At 39.5% G+C, this 16,099-nt stretch overlaps 1 protein-coding gene across 2 annotated transcripts in view; it reads right to left on the reverse strand.

Annotated features, from left to right (window-relative positions):
• Window positions 1-16,099, reverse strand: part of FAM171B (family with sequence similarity 171 member B) — a 54,743-nt gene that overhangs the window by 20,514 nt on the left and 18,130 nt on the right. The window contains exons 1-2 of one of the 2 annotated variants that reach the window (XM_042440420.1): window positions 13,215-13,341; window positions 2,209-2,442 (exon numbers count right to left, since the gene is read on the reverse strand). In XM_042440420.1, the coding sequence (XP_042296354.1) occupies window positions 2,209-2,442; window positions 13,215-13,254 (274 nt within the window). In that variant the 5' untranslated portion in view covers window positions 13,255-13,341. Of the gene's footprint in view, window positions 1-2,208; window positions 2,443-13,214; window positions 13,342-16,099 lie in introns of those variants that run through there. The other variant, XM_042440410.1, reaches the window with a different exon arrangement.

A 16,099-nucleotide genomic window follows, 5' to 3' on the forward strand; every position in this document is an offset into this window, starting at 1 on the left:
TCTTCTAATGAACTAAGTGCAGAATCGCTATACAGTTATTCTATTCACTCTATATATGTTAAGAAGTGTTTAAAAATATTTCATGGTGATATTAAAATATCACTAAAATGTGACAAACTCTTTTCTACAGAAGACTATACCTGAGGTGTTATGTATGTACTAAATTTATTTATTTATTTATTTATTTTATTTTATTTGTGTGTGTGTGTTTAATTTTTTTTCTTTAAAAAAAAGTTATTTCAGAGTTTAGCAGATTGGAAATCCTTGTGCTCCCTGCTTTAAAATGACCACTATTTAATTCCATTCCCAATGAGGTGGTTTGTTCAGACAATTGATATCTAACCAGGGTTTATAATGATACCATACAAATCATAGTTTATATGAAATAGAGTTTCCCCTTTCATATATAAACTCTGACTACAGTAGTTTAAAGCCAGAATTGGATGCTTCTTATCTCATGAACGGGGAAGGAAGTGATTGTGACATTTACTGTTGATCACATACACAATATGCAAGTGCTGCATTTTTAAACTGGTGTGCTCCAGATGTTTTGAACTACATTTCCCCAACTTCCTGCATTAACCACATTGGCTGGAGCTGATGGGAGTTCAAGTCCAAAATATCACGATGGCGCCAGGCTAGCGTATGTCTAGTGTTGTGTCTAAACTGGGCCATATATATGAACAAAACTGGGCCATATATATGAACAAAACTTTCCAGATATGCTTATGAAAATGTATTTGTTCAAAGATTTCATCACAGCAGCCCTCCATATCCACGGAATCAAGCATCCATTGTTTGAAAATATTTTAAAAATACATAAATTCCAAAAACCAAATCTTGATTTTGACTTTTTATACAAGGGACACCATTTTACTATGTCACTGTATTTAATGGGACTTGAGCATCCATGGCTTTTGTTATCCATGGGGGATCCTGGAACCAAACCTCAGTGGATAACAAGGGTCCACTGTATCATCTCATTCCAAACACTAAACCCACCTCCATGTTGTTCTCTTTATAAAAAACTGAATTGCTTTTTTGTTAAAATCATGGTCTAAATCCTATTGTTTCTCCTGATTAGAACAGAGCCACTGAATCAGCTGCATTTACTTATGTGCTGATTTGCTGTTCAGCAATTGATTTGATTGACTTTGGCCCAGAACAGATGGGGGCAGCTTCTGACTACTCTGGGGGCATGGTGTTTATGTAATACATGCCCCTGGAGTGCTCAGAAGCTATCTAGGGCCGCCTAAGGAGGCCCAAAACCAGCCCCAGAAAGAATGATCTTTCCCCCCTGCAATTTGGGGTCATGGGAGGAGGCACCATTAGGATCATGGTGTGTGTTCGTTGTGGCCCGGGGTGATCAGGCTTCAAAGGGAGTTTGCCGTCTTCTAGCCACTCCTTGTCTGTCTGCTTCATGACTTAGTCTATTGTAGCTGGTATTTAAATACTTGAAGGGATGTCACACTGAGGAGGGAGCTAGCTTGTTTTCTACTGCTCCAGAGACTAGGACCCGGAGCAATGGATGCAAGCTACAGGAAAAGAGATTCCACCTCAACATTAGGAGGAACTTCCTGACTGTAAGGGCTGCTTGACAGTGAAACACACTCCCTTGGAGAGTGGTGGAGTCTTCTTCCCTGGAGGTCTTTAAACAGAGGTTGGATGGTCTGTCAGGGATGCTTTGGTTTAGAGTTCTTGCATGGCAGGGAGTTGGACTGGATGGCCCTTGTGGTCTCTTTCAACTCTATGATTCTATGAACAGAATTCCAGCCCATAGCTCATAACAGAAAAGAGGCATAAATAGTTTTTCTCATTTTTTAAAAAAATACACAACAATTAACAAAATAACAGAAAATGAGATACAAACACAAATATTCTAAGCAAAAATGCAGGAGGAAAACTGTAACTCACCTGATTTATCTGGAAAACATATGATCTGAGATAATATGTCACCCACCCTCCTTTCAGCTTTTCAGAACCTGAATATATTCAGTGAAGAACTTCAATTATTAAAAATAATTTAATGGATTCGTTTGGATCTATTTTATATGTGTTCCAAGATTGCAATATTTACCTTTACAGTTGCATCCAGGCATGACCTACTTTGGGTGACTTTATTAAGTAGAATTCATTTGATGACAATTAGATGGATTACCCAAGAGAAAAAAATTCAAGAGCATTCAATTTAAAAATAAGCTTACTTACTTGGCATTCGCCCAGTCTTCCAAGGCAGCGGTGTTAGCATATAACCATCTTTATAAGAGACAATAGTTAAACTCAGACCTAGCTGATAAGGAACTCGTATCAATACTGCTCCATTATTTCCAGTGAACGTAGAATTAGTTTTTGTGTAGTTGACAAAAATTTCCACAACTGCTTGGCGTAGATATTGATGACTGATTATGTCATTGACTTGCACCTTTAATGTAAACATAGATCCTGAATGAGAGAGAGAGAAAAGGGGGGGATCAGACTATTATAATGATATTAATTGTACTCAACAGAATGATTTGTTGGAATTCTAGATCTGTGTAAGAGAGAGAAGGCGGCACAGTTCATATACTACAAAACTGCTGATTGCTTTCCTATGGAAGGACATGGATGGATTCCACAACATATCTCCTCTGACCAGTCATTGACACACAAGAGGAACCAGTCTGACTCCAGTTTCTCCTTTTGAAATTCATTTATTTGTCAAATGAGCAAGCACTCTCACTAGCTAATGTTATAGATAAAATGTGTAATTTTGCAATTAAACAGAACCTTTAACCAATGGATTGGAAAATATTACTTTGTACAATTCAGGAGCCTAATTTAAAGCTGTTGATCTTGCAGGTCCCATGCATCATGGAATGCTATTAATTTACTGAAAAGAGAGATTTCGGTTTGCTTCTCTCTGTTGTCATACCAGATCATCAAACCAGAACACTTACATCCTGGGCACACACTGTGACAACCTTTCCCTGGTTTGTTTAGAAAAAGCCAGAGATCCTTCCCTGAGCAACATTTTCCAACGTAAGGGAAACCTACTTGCCCCAGAACATGCCACTTACTGCAACTTCAAAAGCTGTAATGATTTGGGCATTTTATTATGGTACAAGTAGCTGCTTCACACAGACTAGATCATGCCATACACTTGCCTGATATGTGCTCACTAGCAAATACTTGGTCAAGGAAGGAAAAAAGAAAGATTGGTTCTCTCCAGATTCTTACCTGATATTCTAGCCTACTTTAAATGGCAATATTTAAAGGCCTGCATGTAGATCAAAGTAGAATCCAAAAGACAGGAAAGAGAAAATGCTACAAAACTGAAAGGAGAAAGTTTCATTTTCCTATTATTATTTTTTCAAACTGAAAGGAAAGAATGAAACATTGACAAATGCTAAAGGGTGAACTCAAAAAGGAGACTGTTTCATGTGGAACCCCCAAGAGACAGACTTCACTGTGTTATACTTAAAGAGAAGTAGATGAAAATTGCAGGGCTTGTGTCTTTAAAACAGTGGGAGATTGTGTTTTTAAATGTTTATATATACAGAAGGACGTGAAGATGTGATTTATTTCTTACAGTTTCATAGATTTGACAGATTTTCTTTGCAACAATCACACAAAACACATTTCCTTCCATAAGCAAGAACACTGAGAGTTTTGCTTAGCATGTTCCCAGCTGGATGGAAGCGCATGCATGTGGATGTAGGAGGTCTTCTTCACCCGCATCACCTCTTCCACAAACCCATAGTGCTACCTCCTAAATATTACAGGGAGACCCTCAAGAGCACATGGAGTGGGGGAAGCAAAAAGTGCCTCCATCATTGGAAAAACTTCACTAGATCAGACCTTCCATCTATGTGACAGAGAAGGGAGACAGGAGGAATAATTCTGGATTGACACAATGTGTTCTCCCAGTGAAATGTGAATGAAAATGGAAGACTGACAAACATGCTACAAAGCATACTATTTTGGATAAGGATTGTTTTGATACATTACAGATTATTTATGCCATAATTAACTCCTTTAGTCTGACACACTCCTGTTCCCCTTTTCTTTTTACTCAGTGCTGAAAAACTAGGCAGTTTCTGGCGTCATGTATCATTAGCAAATTTAAAAACAAGGTAATAAATTTTGCATTATTTTTTCATTTCCTGCTTTTAGTAGCTGTGCTATTGAAAAGAGAGTAAAAGAGAAAACCATCTTATGTTGTAGTTTGTTAAAATATTTTTTTGGTTGCTTGTGCAACAAAGACGACAGAATAGAAAATAACATCAAAATCAAATAACTCAGCACATGTATGGATTTTTTCCCCCAGTTTTGAACCAGCTGATGTATAAGGATCTTTTTGAGAAACCCGCCCCTTTCCCTGCTGTATCGGGCCCTCAGCTGCCAGACTGGCAGCCTCCGCTTCCCCGCAGCCTGGAAAGGGATGTCCTTGGGGCTTCAAGCCCCAAGGACACCCGGTGACAGCGGGGAGGAGGAGAAAGGGGCCGCTTGGCCCCTTTCTCCTCTGCGTTGCTGGGCGCAGCCATGTAAAGGCTGTGCCCAGCGACGCAAACCCCAGAAGGAGCTCAGTTTTGGAGCTCCTTCTTACGCCGCAGAAAGGACGCTCTAGGCGCCCTCGCGCAGCACAAAGACATCACGTCTGTGCCGCCTCGTTTGGAGGCAGCGCGGTTGTGATGTTGTAATGGTGGTGGCCGTGTGGAACGGCCGCCACCATTTTGTGCAAGCTCTGCGCGTGCTAGCATTGGGAGCGTCCAGAAAGGACACTCCTTTATAACCCTAGTATGCGCGGAGCACGTACTTTTAGGCCCGTCTGTAACGGGCCCAAGATTCTGAGATTTTTGTATTTATTTATGAGCTACGTAGTGTATGTGTTTGTGTGTACATCTACATAACAGCCACACAGAGCTACATTATTCTACAGAGTCCATTGGAAACCTGGAAAACATGCTTCCAGCCTTGCAGCCATTCAACCTAAGCTTTCAAAATCCCTTGCTATATAATGGCTCAATTCCATCTTTAATTTAGGTAACATGACATAACCTTTGCACCTTGCTCCAGTGCCCCAGTTTCCAATGGTAATATGAACTGATTAGCAATGCAGCAGCAAGCAAGAATACATGAAAACATGTTGCTATGTCGATATTCATTATTCTCTCTCTGCTCTGCAGATTTTTTCCTTGAGGCAGGTAGGTGATATTTAATGCATCACATTCAGAACAAGTAATACACTTGGCCATAAACAACAATGCATGGATGAATATAGACTTTAAATTCAAACAAGCCTCTTCTCCCCCCTCCCCCAATACATACATCAGAATTATTTTTAACAACACACTGTACACAGCAGAAGCTTAAAAGTCTTCAGTTTCCATTACTGAAAAATCATTCAGTGTTAAGAAAAACATGGTGCTTTCACTTGTTCAGGTGTTTTTAAAATGTGTAAGAATGTTGTTTATTATTATTTTTTAGCAGCCGTTTCTTCTGCATACTCATTTGCACAATGGATGAGAATACTGCAATCCAAAAGAAATGTGAATTTCATAGATTTCAGTTTGCCACAATTTGTCATTTTACCTCTCTCTCTCTCTCTCTCTCTATATATATATATATATATATATCCTTTTGGGGGGGGATAAATATGGTAAATCCAGAACCAGGTTAGATCCTAGAGTGGGCAGACAGGGTTGGGAAAAGAGATGGTGTGTATGGCCTCTTCCGCATGGGCACCCTAGTACATGCTCGACACATACTAGGGTTAGGAAGGGGCGTCCTTTCCAGATGACCCTAACCCTAAGTACGCGCCGAGCACGTACAAAATGGTGGCACCCATTCTACATGGGCGCTGCCATCTTGACATAGCGGACACTTAGCGTCCACACATCGCGATGCGGTAATGATGCCAGAAGTGCGCCACTGGCGCCTTGCGGCATCATTACCGCACTGCAAAAAGAAGCCGTACGGTTTGGCCACCAAGGCTCCTCCGAGCAGCAAATGAGGGCGCTTTTCAGACCGCCCTTTTGGGCGGTCTGTAAAGCACCCCCGTGTGACTTCAAGTCACTTGTCAACTTATGGTGACCCCATTAATTTCACATGGTTTTCCTAGGTAAATCATACTCAAGGTGAACCAATACAAAATTCCTCATTAAGGACACATTTTAAAAGACTAATTTTAGGATTTAAATCTGAATTGAATATGAAATATGGGGCTATGTTACAAATGTCAATAATAGATTTAAGCTAAATTTCTATAGCCACTTATCCATAGTAAGACCCTGAGAACTGTTACAATGCAATTCTACATGTTTACTCAGATGTCTTGCTGAGTTTAGTGGCATTTACTCTCACACAAGCATGTATATAATCCCATCCTTAATCATTTTAACATATATATTTCAGAATTTGGCACTGTCAGAGAACAATAGGACACTTGATATTAGTGAATGTGCGGAAATAATAAAAGTAAAGAATATGGCCAGTGAAATGTTGCAAAGAAACAATCTGGAACCAGAAAGATTATCTTTTAAATAAGAGTTTGCTTTTTTAAAAATATAAAATTTATTTTGGCATGCTTGCCAAAAGAACTGTAATCGGTTAATACTGCTTTGCAAGCAGGGATTACTATGAACCTTTACTTTGCTGGTTCTAGACATAAACAATTGCTTATTGTTTTTCAGTAATAGCAAGAAGTGCTCCATTTTTAAAACAGGAAAAAAAACCACACGAGTGAGTGGCTCATTGTGGGGATTTGTTCTGAGATGCAACATTTTTCAGTTAGCTAGATTAGCTAAAAGAATAGCTTGTCTCACCACTCCAGAAAATAACGGCTTAGATCTAAACAAAAACTGTCAGCCAAACAAAACAAAACAAAATCTATAAATGGCCACAAACCCTAGCGAGAAATGGATCCAAGAGAGGAAAATAGCTCAGGCTTTTCATCTTAGGCACAGTGCAGAGTGAACTCCACTGAGCTCAGCAGGACCTACTACCCACTAACTACAAGTGCATTTACTATAATTGCAATAACTACGTACTACATCCGAGGGGGCTCTATGGGTGCATCTACACTGTAGAACGCAGTTTGACACTAATTTAACTGTCACGGCTCCATCCTGGGGAAGCCTGGGAATTGTAGTTTTGTGAGGCACCAGCCCTCTTTGGTAGAAAAGGCTAAAGGCCTGGTAAAACTACATTTGAGGATTCCATAGGATGGAGCCACAGCACTTAAAGTAGTTTCACACAGCATTATTACTACAGTGTTGATGAACACTATGAGAGGACAGTTTGAGCTAGAGGTGGCCATGAGTAAGGAAAGGAGGACTGCTTCACCCTTTCCATATTTTTCCATGTTATTATTATTGGCCAAGATCCTGTTATCCTGGTTAGAGTAAACCCGCTGAATAAATAGAATTTACTTACATATTGACTCACCATTGAACGGGTCAATAGCCAAGAGGATGCCAGCCAATATTATTAACTTTATTTTTATTCTGCCTTTTCTCCAAGTCTTGGACTCAATGTGGCTTACACATTTAAAAGATTACAATTAAAAACATACAAAAAGTCAACATTAAAACCAAATTAAACTGTTAACTATTATAAAAATATTCTTTGAAAAGATTTTAAAATTTGAACAATACAAATTTAAAATAATACAGCCCTTACAACTCTTTGTTAGTGGATCGCCACTATCCACCCTGCCATACAAGCTGCTTCCTTTCCTCTATTTGCGAGAGCAACAATATGTCTGGAAACATATTGGGATAGGAGGATTTATGGTGAGGGGCTGCCATAAAAATAGCATATAGGGAAGTGTGAAGAATTTCTAATCTCTGACTTAAATCTCCAAACTGAAACTGCTTTCCCCCATAGATCAGACAGACATAGTAATACTGTACTTAATACAAATATTTGCATGTAACATTTATTTTGCCCATTCATCCCACCTCCTCCTTGAGAGTAACATAAATCAGCACGGGAATCTTTTTTAAAAATCATCATTTGGAAAATGTCAGGCGTATGCTTAAGATTTATTTTTCTAGAGGCTGCCTGTAACATGTATTTTCATCTTGCATGCTAACCAGCTGTGAACTCCCCCCACCCACCCAACACACAGAGACACACACATACTGGGTGATTTGTTTGGTCTTAGCTGAATGCACAACCATCATTTTCCACATTTCACTCTTGCAGAACATGCTATTTTCTACTCAATCTTATTAGAGCTATGAAAGGGGCACTGACCTATAACGAAGAAATCACTTCTTCTGGGAATATCAGAGCTTCATATTGTATTAACCCAGCAGGCATAGTTATCATGTAGGGCCGCCAACAAGATTGCTAATGCTCTATGCAGTCAATACATCCCAGCAAGTTAATTGATGGTGTGGGCTTAAGAACATACACAAATGTAGAGGAGTAAAGAGAAGAGAATAAATCCGCACGACATCTAAGACATACTATGTCCACAAAGCACGCTTCATTTCTGTATTCTGAAAAGTGACATGTGAAAATCACTAGGTTAAAGATAAGCTTTTAGTACTAGCATTTACAAATAATTGCTCAGCTTGGTTCTAAGCCAGGTGCTGCTTTGGTTTTCCTACCTCACTTTAATTTACAACACAGCAAATGGAATTAATATTTTGTATAACCTGTAAAAGGATTCTCTAGAATGAGTTACAAAATCTGAAGGAGATAATCCCACCGTTCAGCTGATAGCCTTTTCAGTCAAACATATCAGATCACTTGTCAAGTCAGAAAACTAAAATAACACAATACCAATTGCTATAGGGAAGTGTTTTAAATAATGTGTCTTTCAAAAATTAGTATTCATATTCAAGTGTGTTATATGTGTTACATTCACATCTTTCACATCGCAACAAACATTTGAGAAGAGATAAGTTATGAACCAATTATGCATTCATTGAAGTGTGATTGTAAATCTTGGATCCATGGGACTGGTTTGAACTACAGTACACCACATATTTCCTGCTTTAAATCAAGAATAGGATCCAGTTTGTCAATTTCTCCTCTTCCTCCCTATCACAAAAACAAAAAACAAGACAAAGGCAAAAATGGGCCATGGGAAAAGGACTATTTAGTGAAACAATGTTAGTAGATATGGTTAGTAGATGTGGTCTACATTCTACCAATGTTTCAAATTAATTTAGTGCATAACTTACAGCACATAGTCACATATTTTATTTCACCTGAGAAAGGATCATGGCTGATAACAATTATTTAAAAAATCAGAAATTATAGACAACAGCTGGTGGACTCAATTATTGCTACAGTTCAGTATTTATCAAGTGCAAGATCCCTTTTGAAAGAGCCTGCAAGTCACATCATAAATGTCATATATGTACAAGGTTTGGGGGCAGTGAAAAGGCCGTCCCACTTCACTCTTTAAGGTGTGTTCATCGATTACAACATGAGACATGCAATCAGAAATCCTGAGAGCAAAGCTTTATCATTAAGCAGAAAGAAGCTACTGCTACAGGCATCTGATCAACTGGCAGCTCCATCTCCCTGGCTATTCTTCCAGAGTCTCCAACTGTTTCCTTCTGTTCGAGGACAGGGCTATTTATTCTACACAATCTGTCCTGCTTGACTTGCCCCAGAATACTGCCTACTCAAGTTTAGTCAAGACACTAATGAAGAATAAAAATGGATTGGCAGTCTAGCTAGCTTCCATATGTGGAAAGATTGAGGTGGGGTGAATTGTGTTCTTCTCCACAAGAAGTAAAATCTCTTTGTTCAGCTCTTATATATTGGATCGTAAGACCAGGACAATGTCTTTATATATTCTGTTATTATACATTATATTAACTATACTAAACTCATCTGTTTAGTATGCTGCTTACTGCTAGGTCCCAAGCCTGACATATGGAATGATAGATATGAACCATCCCAGGGGTTTGGTAATATCTCTGTTTAGCTGGGGAGGCACTGAGCACCTGAATAACCATGTGTTCAATTCTCCAACAATCCTCTGACTGAAGCAGAGGCACACACAGAAAGACAAGAATTTCTTTCTAACAGATGGCTTGAGCAGAGAACACAATGCTACCCATCTTAAATATTTTAAGAGTTATTTTTTTTCACAATAATGTTTGAAGGATTTGCAAATAAAAGCAACAGCTTGAGCTGAAACAACAGTAAGTCTGTCTCATTTTTGAAAAACAAAAATCTGAACATAGCTCCTGGATTAGGATAAACCAAACATTGGCAACTTGAAGGCACCTACACCAGAGAGAGACATCATTTGTGCAAGCTTCTACTTCTAAGGCCAATTCCTAGAAAGCAGAAAGGACTTTTGAATGGTAATGTCACTGTTTGCAATATCCTGTCAAGCAATTAGAAATCATTACCTTTAAAAGCTGATTTTGGCAGCCTGGGATAGAGGTGAGTTGTGGTAGTTTACTATTAGTTAGGAAATAAAGAGAGCTAAAGATTTTGAACAGCTGGGAATCTTGTATTAACTTCCTGTCACTAGGCTTTGTGAGTTAGATTTCTGCATCATTATCAGATACTGTACATAGTTTTTAGCAGCTTATTTACAGTTGATTGTTAGACCATCACCACCACCCCTTGCAAAAAGAAACAGGAAAGCACATACTGTACATGAATATTCACACAGAGTGAAATGTGTGTCAACAGGAAAGTTAGGAAAGGTTTCAGAGAGTTTGTTTTTCAAGTGATTTACAGCCCATTCAGGCCAAGAATGCTACTTCTTTCCCTGCTGTGGACAAGAACTTAGCTGTAGGGACAGAAGAACCCATACTGTATTCTGAACAAACTGATAAATGCTTCTTCACTTTGTTGCAAGGGAATTCCAACTGCCCTTTAAACTCTTCAGCAGATTTTAAAATGCAACTTTGTCCTTTTCTTTATTGTCATACATTCTGTCCTTCCGTTCTAAGAAAACTCACCCAAGACAGATAAAATTCCTGCATGGAAAGACAACAGATTAAGAATGTACAACATTAAAAAATAGACTGGGGGAAAAGGGAGAAATCTAATAGCAGGGAGCTAGGATTCATCAAGCCTTGGGTCACTATAAAAGCCTGCCAGGATTTTTAAAAAGAAATCTTCAAAAGAACATCAGTGAGAAAGATCAGTGTTTATTCTGCTACTGTTCAATATTTATTGAGCTCAAGATATGTTTGAGGCTCTTTGCGGGGATTGTCGAGGGAAATGCCATTCCACACATTCTCCCCCTTCCATGGATAATACCTGTTAACATGTCCTCATCAAGTGAAATGCAAAAGGGAGCAGGATGGACAAAGGGATGTACCTAGTTGTTCTTAGGGAAAGTGTAAGGTCACACAGGAAGAACTATTCTATTAGGTATCTTGCTGCCATGCTGTTTAGGGTTTGTAATGTTAACTGTAACATTTTTGGCACAGCATACAGACCAAAAAAAAAAATAAATCCTCTGCTGCTGCTACCAGCACAAAATTCCACTGGTGAGTGTGGTTTAAATTCAGGGTCCCCTCACTCACAGTTTCTTGTTGTTGTGTGCCTTCACATCATTTCTGAAATATGGCCACCCTAAGGGGAACCTATCATGGGGTCTTCTTGGCAAGATTTGTTCAGAGGTTTGCCATTGCTTTCCTCTGAGGCTGAGAGAATGTGACTTGCCCAAGATCACCTAGTGGTTTTCATGGCTGAGCTGGGAATCGAACCTTGGTCTCCAGAGTCATAGAACAACACTAAAACCACTAGGGCACGCTGGCTCTCTTAGAGCATGTCTATATAGGCCAAATAAAATGGTCTCACCTCCTCTTCACTGTGAGCTGTCCAAATGATGTATTGGACAAATTGTGTCTCATCCTGGCTTTTTCAGCACTTCAAGATCCAGAGAGGAGGAGTGGGAATTTACTCGAGATTTGAATGGGAAATCTGAATATTCTTTAGCATGTGTGGACTGCAGTTAATAGTGAAGTCAGTGTGGGGCTGGGAAAAGTTTTTGGTGGGTGGGACTGGATCCAGCAAGCACAGTGTGTTGCCATGTGTTTCTCCTGCATTGTATGTCCAGCCATGAGATTAGCAGTGAGGGGTTAGATGAGACCACCCACTCCTCCTTCTTTCCTCAGCCTCAGCATTGCATTTGTTTTTACTGTTTGTACCTTACCTTGCCATTATTCATTCGTTCACTCATGAGGAGATCTCATGTACTCACTCTGCCATTAAAACCAGCATTCAGGCAAAATGGAAACACAACAGAGCAGTTAAAAATATTACAAACTAAAAAGAGAAGGATTAGGCTAGCACTGTATGTTCACCCAGATGTTATTGGGCTGGAACTCTCACCCGCCCTCCCTCCCTCCCCACCAATTCAGCTGGCTTGCGTTGGAAGGAACTACAGGCCTGAAATATTTGGAGAACCACCTATTCCTCAGTGTAAAGCAGTGGTTTTCAACCTTCCTAATGCTGCGACCCTTTAATATAGTTTCTCATGCTTGGTGACCCCCAGCCATAAAATTATTTTCATTGCTACATGCAAATATGTGTTTTCCAATGGTCTTAGGCGACCCCTGTGAAAGGGTCATTCAATCCCCAGGTTGGGAACCACTGGTGTAAAGGAACTGCTATGCCACAGCAAATAAAAACAGGCAGAAAATATAGCAACTCAGCACCAATTAAGTCACCCTGGGGAGGCTATTTCTTATTCAGGGCACCATAAAGAAACAAGAAGCACAGTTCTATCCAGATCAGGCTGAACACCACTTCTCATCAAATGAATGACCCATTAACAGCTCTTGACTGACCATCATCTTTTCATGGCTCCCACCCAATAAATATATCACTGATAAAAAGAACCAATTCAGCACTTCCACAGCTTTAGTTGATTTTGATGACAAGGTGAGGCCCACCTGGGTGACATATAAACAACTCTTCTAAATCCACAGTTGCTTTCATGAGTTTTATGTAGATAAGAAAGATGGCAGGGGACGCAATAAAGGCACAGAGGATACAACATCGTGCTTTCCACAGGGCACAAGAATGACTCTAAAAATCATTCTCTGAAATTATGCAAACCCCAATTGCAAATAGCAGTTTAAACAGACAGTACAGAAACAATTACATGACTGATGGCACCGAAAGATACTGAGTTGCCTAGGGGAAGTAAGGAGGCCCTCCCTTCTTTTAGTGCAAAAAAACAAAACGAAACCCAGGCCTAACTGAATAGGTCCAGATAATCACCCACATCTTACTTAGAAAACAGTGTATTTTTGCATTCAGTTGGTCTATCATAAGAAAATCACTAGGTATACAGAGGTCCTGTGGCTGTTTTTCTTTTTAGGTGTGATTGCAGTACAGAAGTTATTACTCAAGTAGAATTCTGCATAGCTAGATTTGCAGCACAGCAGTGGTTATTAATTTTTATCCTCCACTGTTTTTCTTTCATCAGTTCCCAGAGGTTTCAGCCAGCATGGTCAATGATAATGGATTCTGGGAGCAGAGGTCCAAAACATCTGAAAGACCAAAGTTTGCAAATAACTGGATTAGAAATGTGTGTGTGTGAGAGAGAGAGAGAGAGAGAGAGAGAGAGGGAGGGAGGGAGCACAACAAGCGCATAGATGTGCAAAAAGAGAAACACTGCAACATTATGTTCAAATATCTGATCAACTGTTATGGCTCCCTTCAAGACAGACAGAACTACTATTAATGGGATCTAATATCCAGTTAAATCAGAGGGTGGGAAAAAGTGCAGCCTACAAACTGCATAAGGATCCGAAGCCACTGTTAATTATATAAAAAAAAGAAAACTGGTGTAATTTGGGAGTGATTCTACACCCCAAACAGTTTCAATCTCCTCAAAATTGTATGCAGATGTGCCATTTTCACTCAACTATACCTTCAGAAGTCCCTAACTTCCCCAAAATGCAGGGGGGAAACCCAGCCAAAATTGGCTGAAAATTTAAAACAGTGGCAGACAGAAACAATGTTGTGTCACCTCTGGTATGATTGAGAGGTGGAATGCAGCTCATAGATGGGCACAGGATTGTAAAATATCTCCCTACAGTTGCCTGTGTGTGTATATATGCCTTCAAGTCACCTGCCAACTTTGGTGACCCCATAAATTTGTGAGGGTTTTCTTAGGCAAGGAATACTCAGAGGTGGTTTTGCTAGCTCCTTCCTCTGAAATATAGCCTATGGTATTGGGCATTCATTGGCGAGCTCCCATCCAAGTAGCAGCCAGTGCTGACCCTGATTAGTTTCCAGGATCATACAGGATCTGGTGCTTTAATGGTATTTAGGCCTATTTAGTTGTCTGCTCCTTTGCTAAATGTTTTAAGATATATAAGATAGAAAAATAGATAGCAGGCTATGCCCCTCTATGTGTCTTTTCTATAGAGCCTGAAGATGTAGATTTATCTGTTGAAAGATTTGGAAAATGGTGCTGCAGTATATCTGCATTTATACACACACTTACATACATGTACACACACCTGCTCTACTTCATGCAAATTGCACTTGAATAGTAACTATGCAAACTGCACTTGAATAATGACCATGAGACCACAGTGAAATAAGCAATGGTTTTTCTGACCTGTGCTTGCTGTTGTTGTAGTTGTGCCTTCAAGTTGTTTCCAATTTAAGGTGATCTTAAGGTGAACCTAAGGGTTTTCTTCTCAAGATTTGTTTGGGGGAGGTTTGCAATTGCCTTCCCCTAAGGCTGAGAAAGTATGTTTTACCCAAGGTTATCCAGTGTGTTGCCATGGGTGAGCAGGGATTCAAATCCTTGTCTCCAGAGTCCATAATTCAACACTCAAACCACTACACCACATTGGCTCTCTAGATTGTGTTTAGATATGGATTAAATTGATAGACAATAGCTTCTTAAGTATTTTCACCAAAGCCATTACAATGGATAATTTCTTTGTGTAACATGTCCTCTGAAATAATATGTGCAAGAGAAACAGAAAAGTTTAGAAGCATGTCAAGACCTATGCAGGAATATGGCCACAAAGCTAGTGGTTTTCACTTCTTCCAGAGTCATGTAGAACAAAGGCACGTAAAATGTGTCAGCCTGAGCTGCTTACATATCCAATATTTTATTTCTTTCATTGTTGGCATCACCCACACCCATTTATCCCCCTCTCTCCACCACCATCTACACTGGTGTAGTTACACTGGAATCCTTCTTCAACAGGATTCTGGCCCATATGTGCACAACGTAAAAATAAAGATCTTGAACATTTTGACATGTACCCAATACACACTCAGCACTCAATCATAAAGGAACCCTTTTACTTCTAGCCACCAATTTACATCCAATTAAGCTTTTTGTTTATAATTTGTTTATGTTTACAATACAAGAAAAAAGTTCATAGTAGAAATAAAGTACTGTAGTAGAGATATATTGAGAAGCCAGATGCAACAACCCCTAACAATACGTAAAATGTACTATACCTGGTCTTGGGTGATTTATCTACCACAATCTCTCCTACTACAGTCCCCAAGGTCCCTTGATGCACTTTAAGTTACAAGAGCAATGTGCTTATTCACATATGGCATGGCATAAATAACTTCCATGTGATCCCAAGTATGCACCACTGTGCAAGAACTTAAGAATTGGCATGCTGAATCAGCTCAACATCTAACCTAATCCAGCACTTTTTCCAAGATTCCCAGCAACATGAAGGCTAATCCATATTCATCGGGAAGAGCATTGCCATCCACCAGTGGACTGCAGCTGCCCAGGAGTAATGGCACTTTAACCATATTTATTTTCAACAAAATAAAATGACCTAGATACATTACTTGGGAATTCCTGTTATGTATTGTGTGTGTTTGTGTTTTTGTGTTAAGACAAGCCCAATGCTTACCATTCTTAAGGTTGTAGCACAAAAGAGTTAATGTGTGTGTATGAGTAGTCTTAATGCTTCTCTAGGGAAAGCAGATGTTCAGGCTCTCTTACACACATACATCTGTATGCAACATGGCTCTTTGAAGGCAGAAGCGGAAGAGCTATTATTCAGTGGCAAACCATATATTTTAATCCAAGCCTGGCACCTCTGGCTTGAAAATGTTATGTAGCAGAACTGGGAAAGACATCTGCCTTGGGATCCTGAAGATTTACTGCCATGGCTAC

This window comes from Sceloporus undulatus, chromosome 1 (assembly GCF_019175285.1).
Source record: "Sceloporus undulatus isolate JIND9_A2432 ecotype Alabama chromosome 1, SceUnd_v1.1, whole genome shotgun sequence".
Taxonomy (NCBI): Eukaryota; Metazoa; Chordata; class Lepidosauria; order Squamata; family Phrynosomatidae; genus Sceloporus; species Sceloporus undulatus.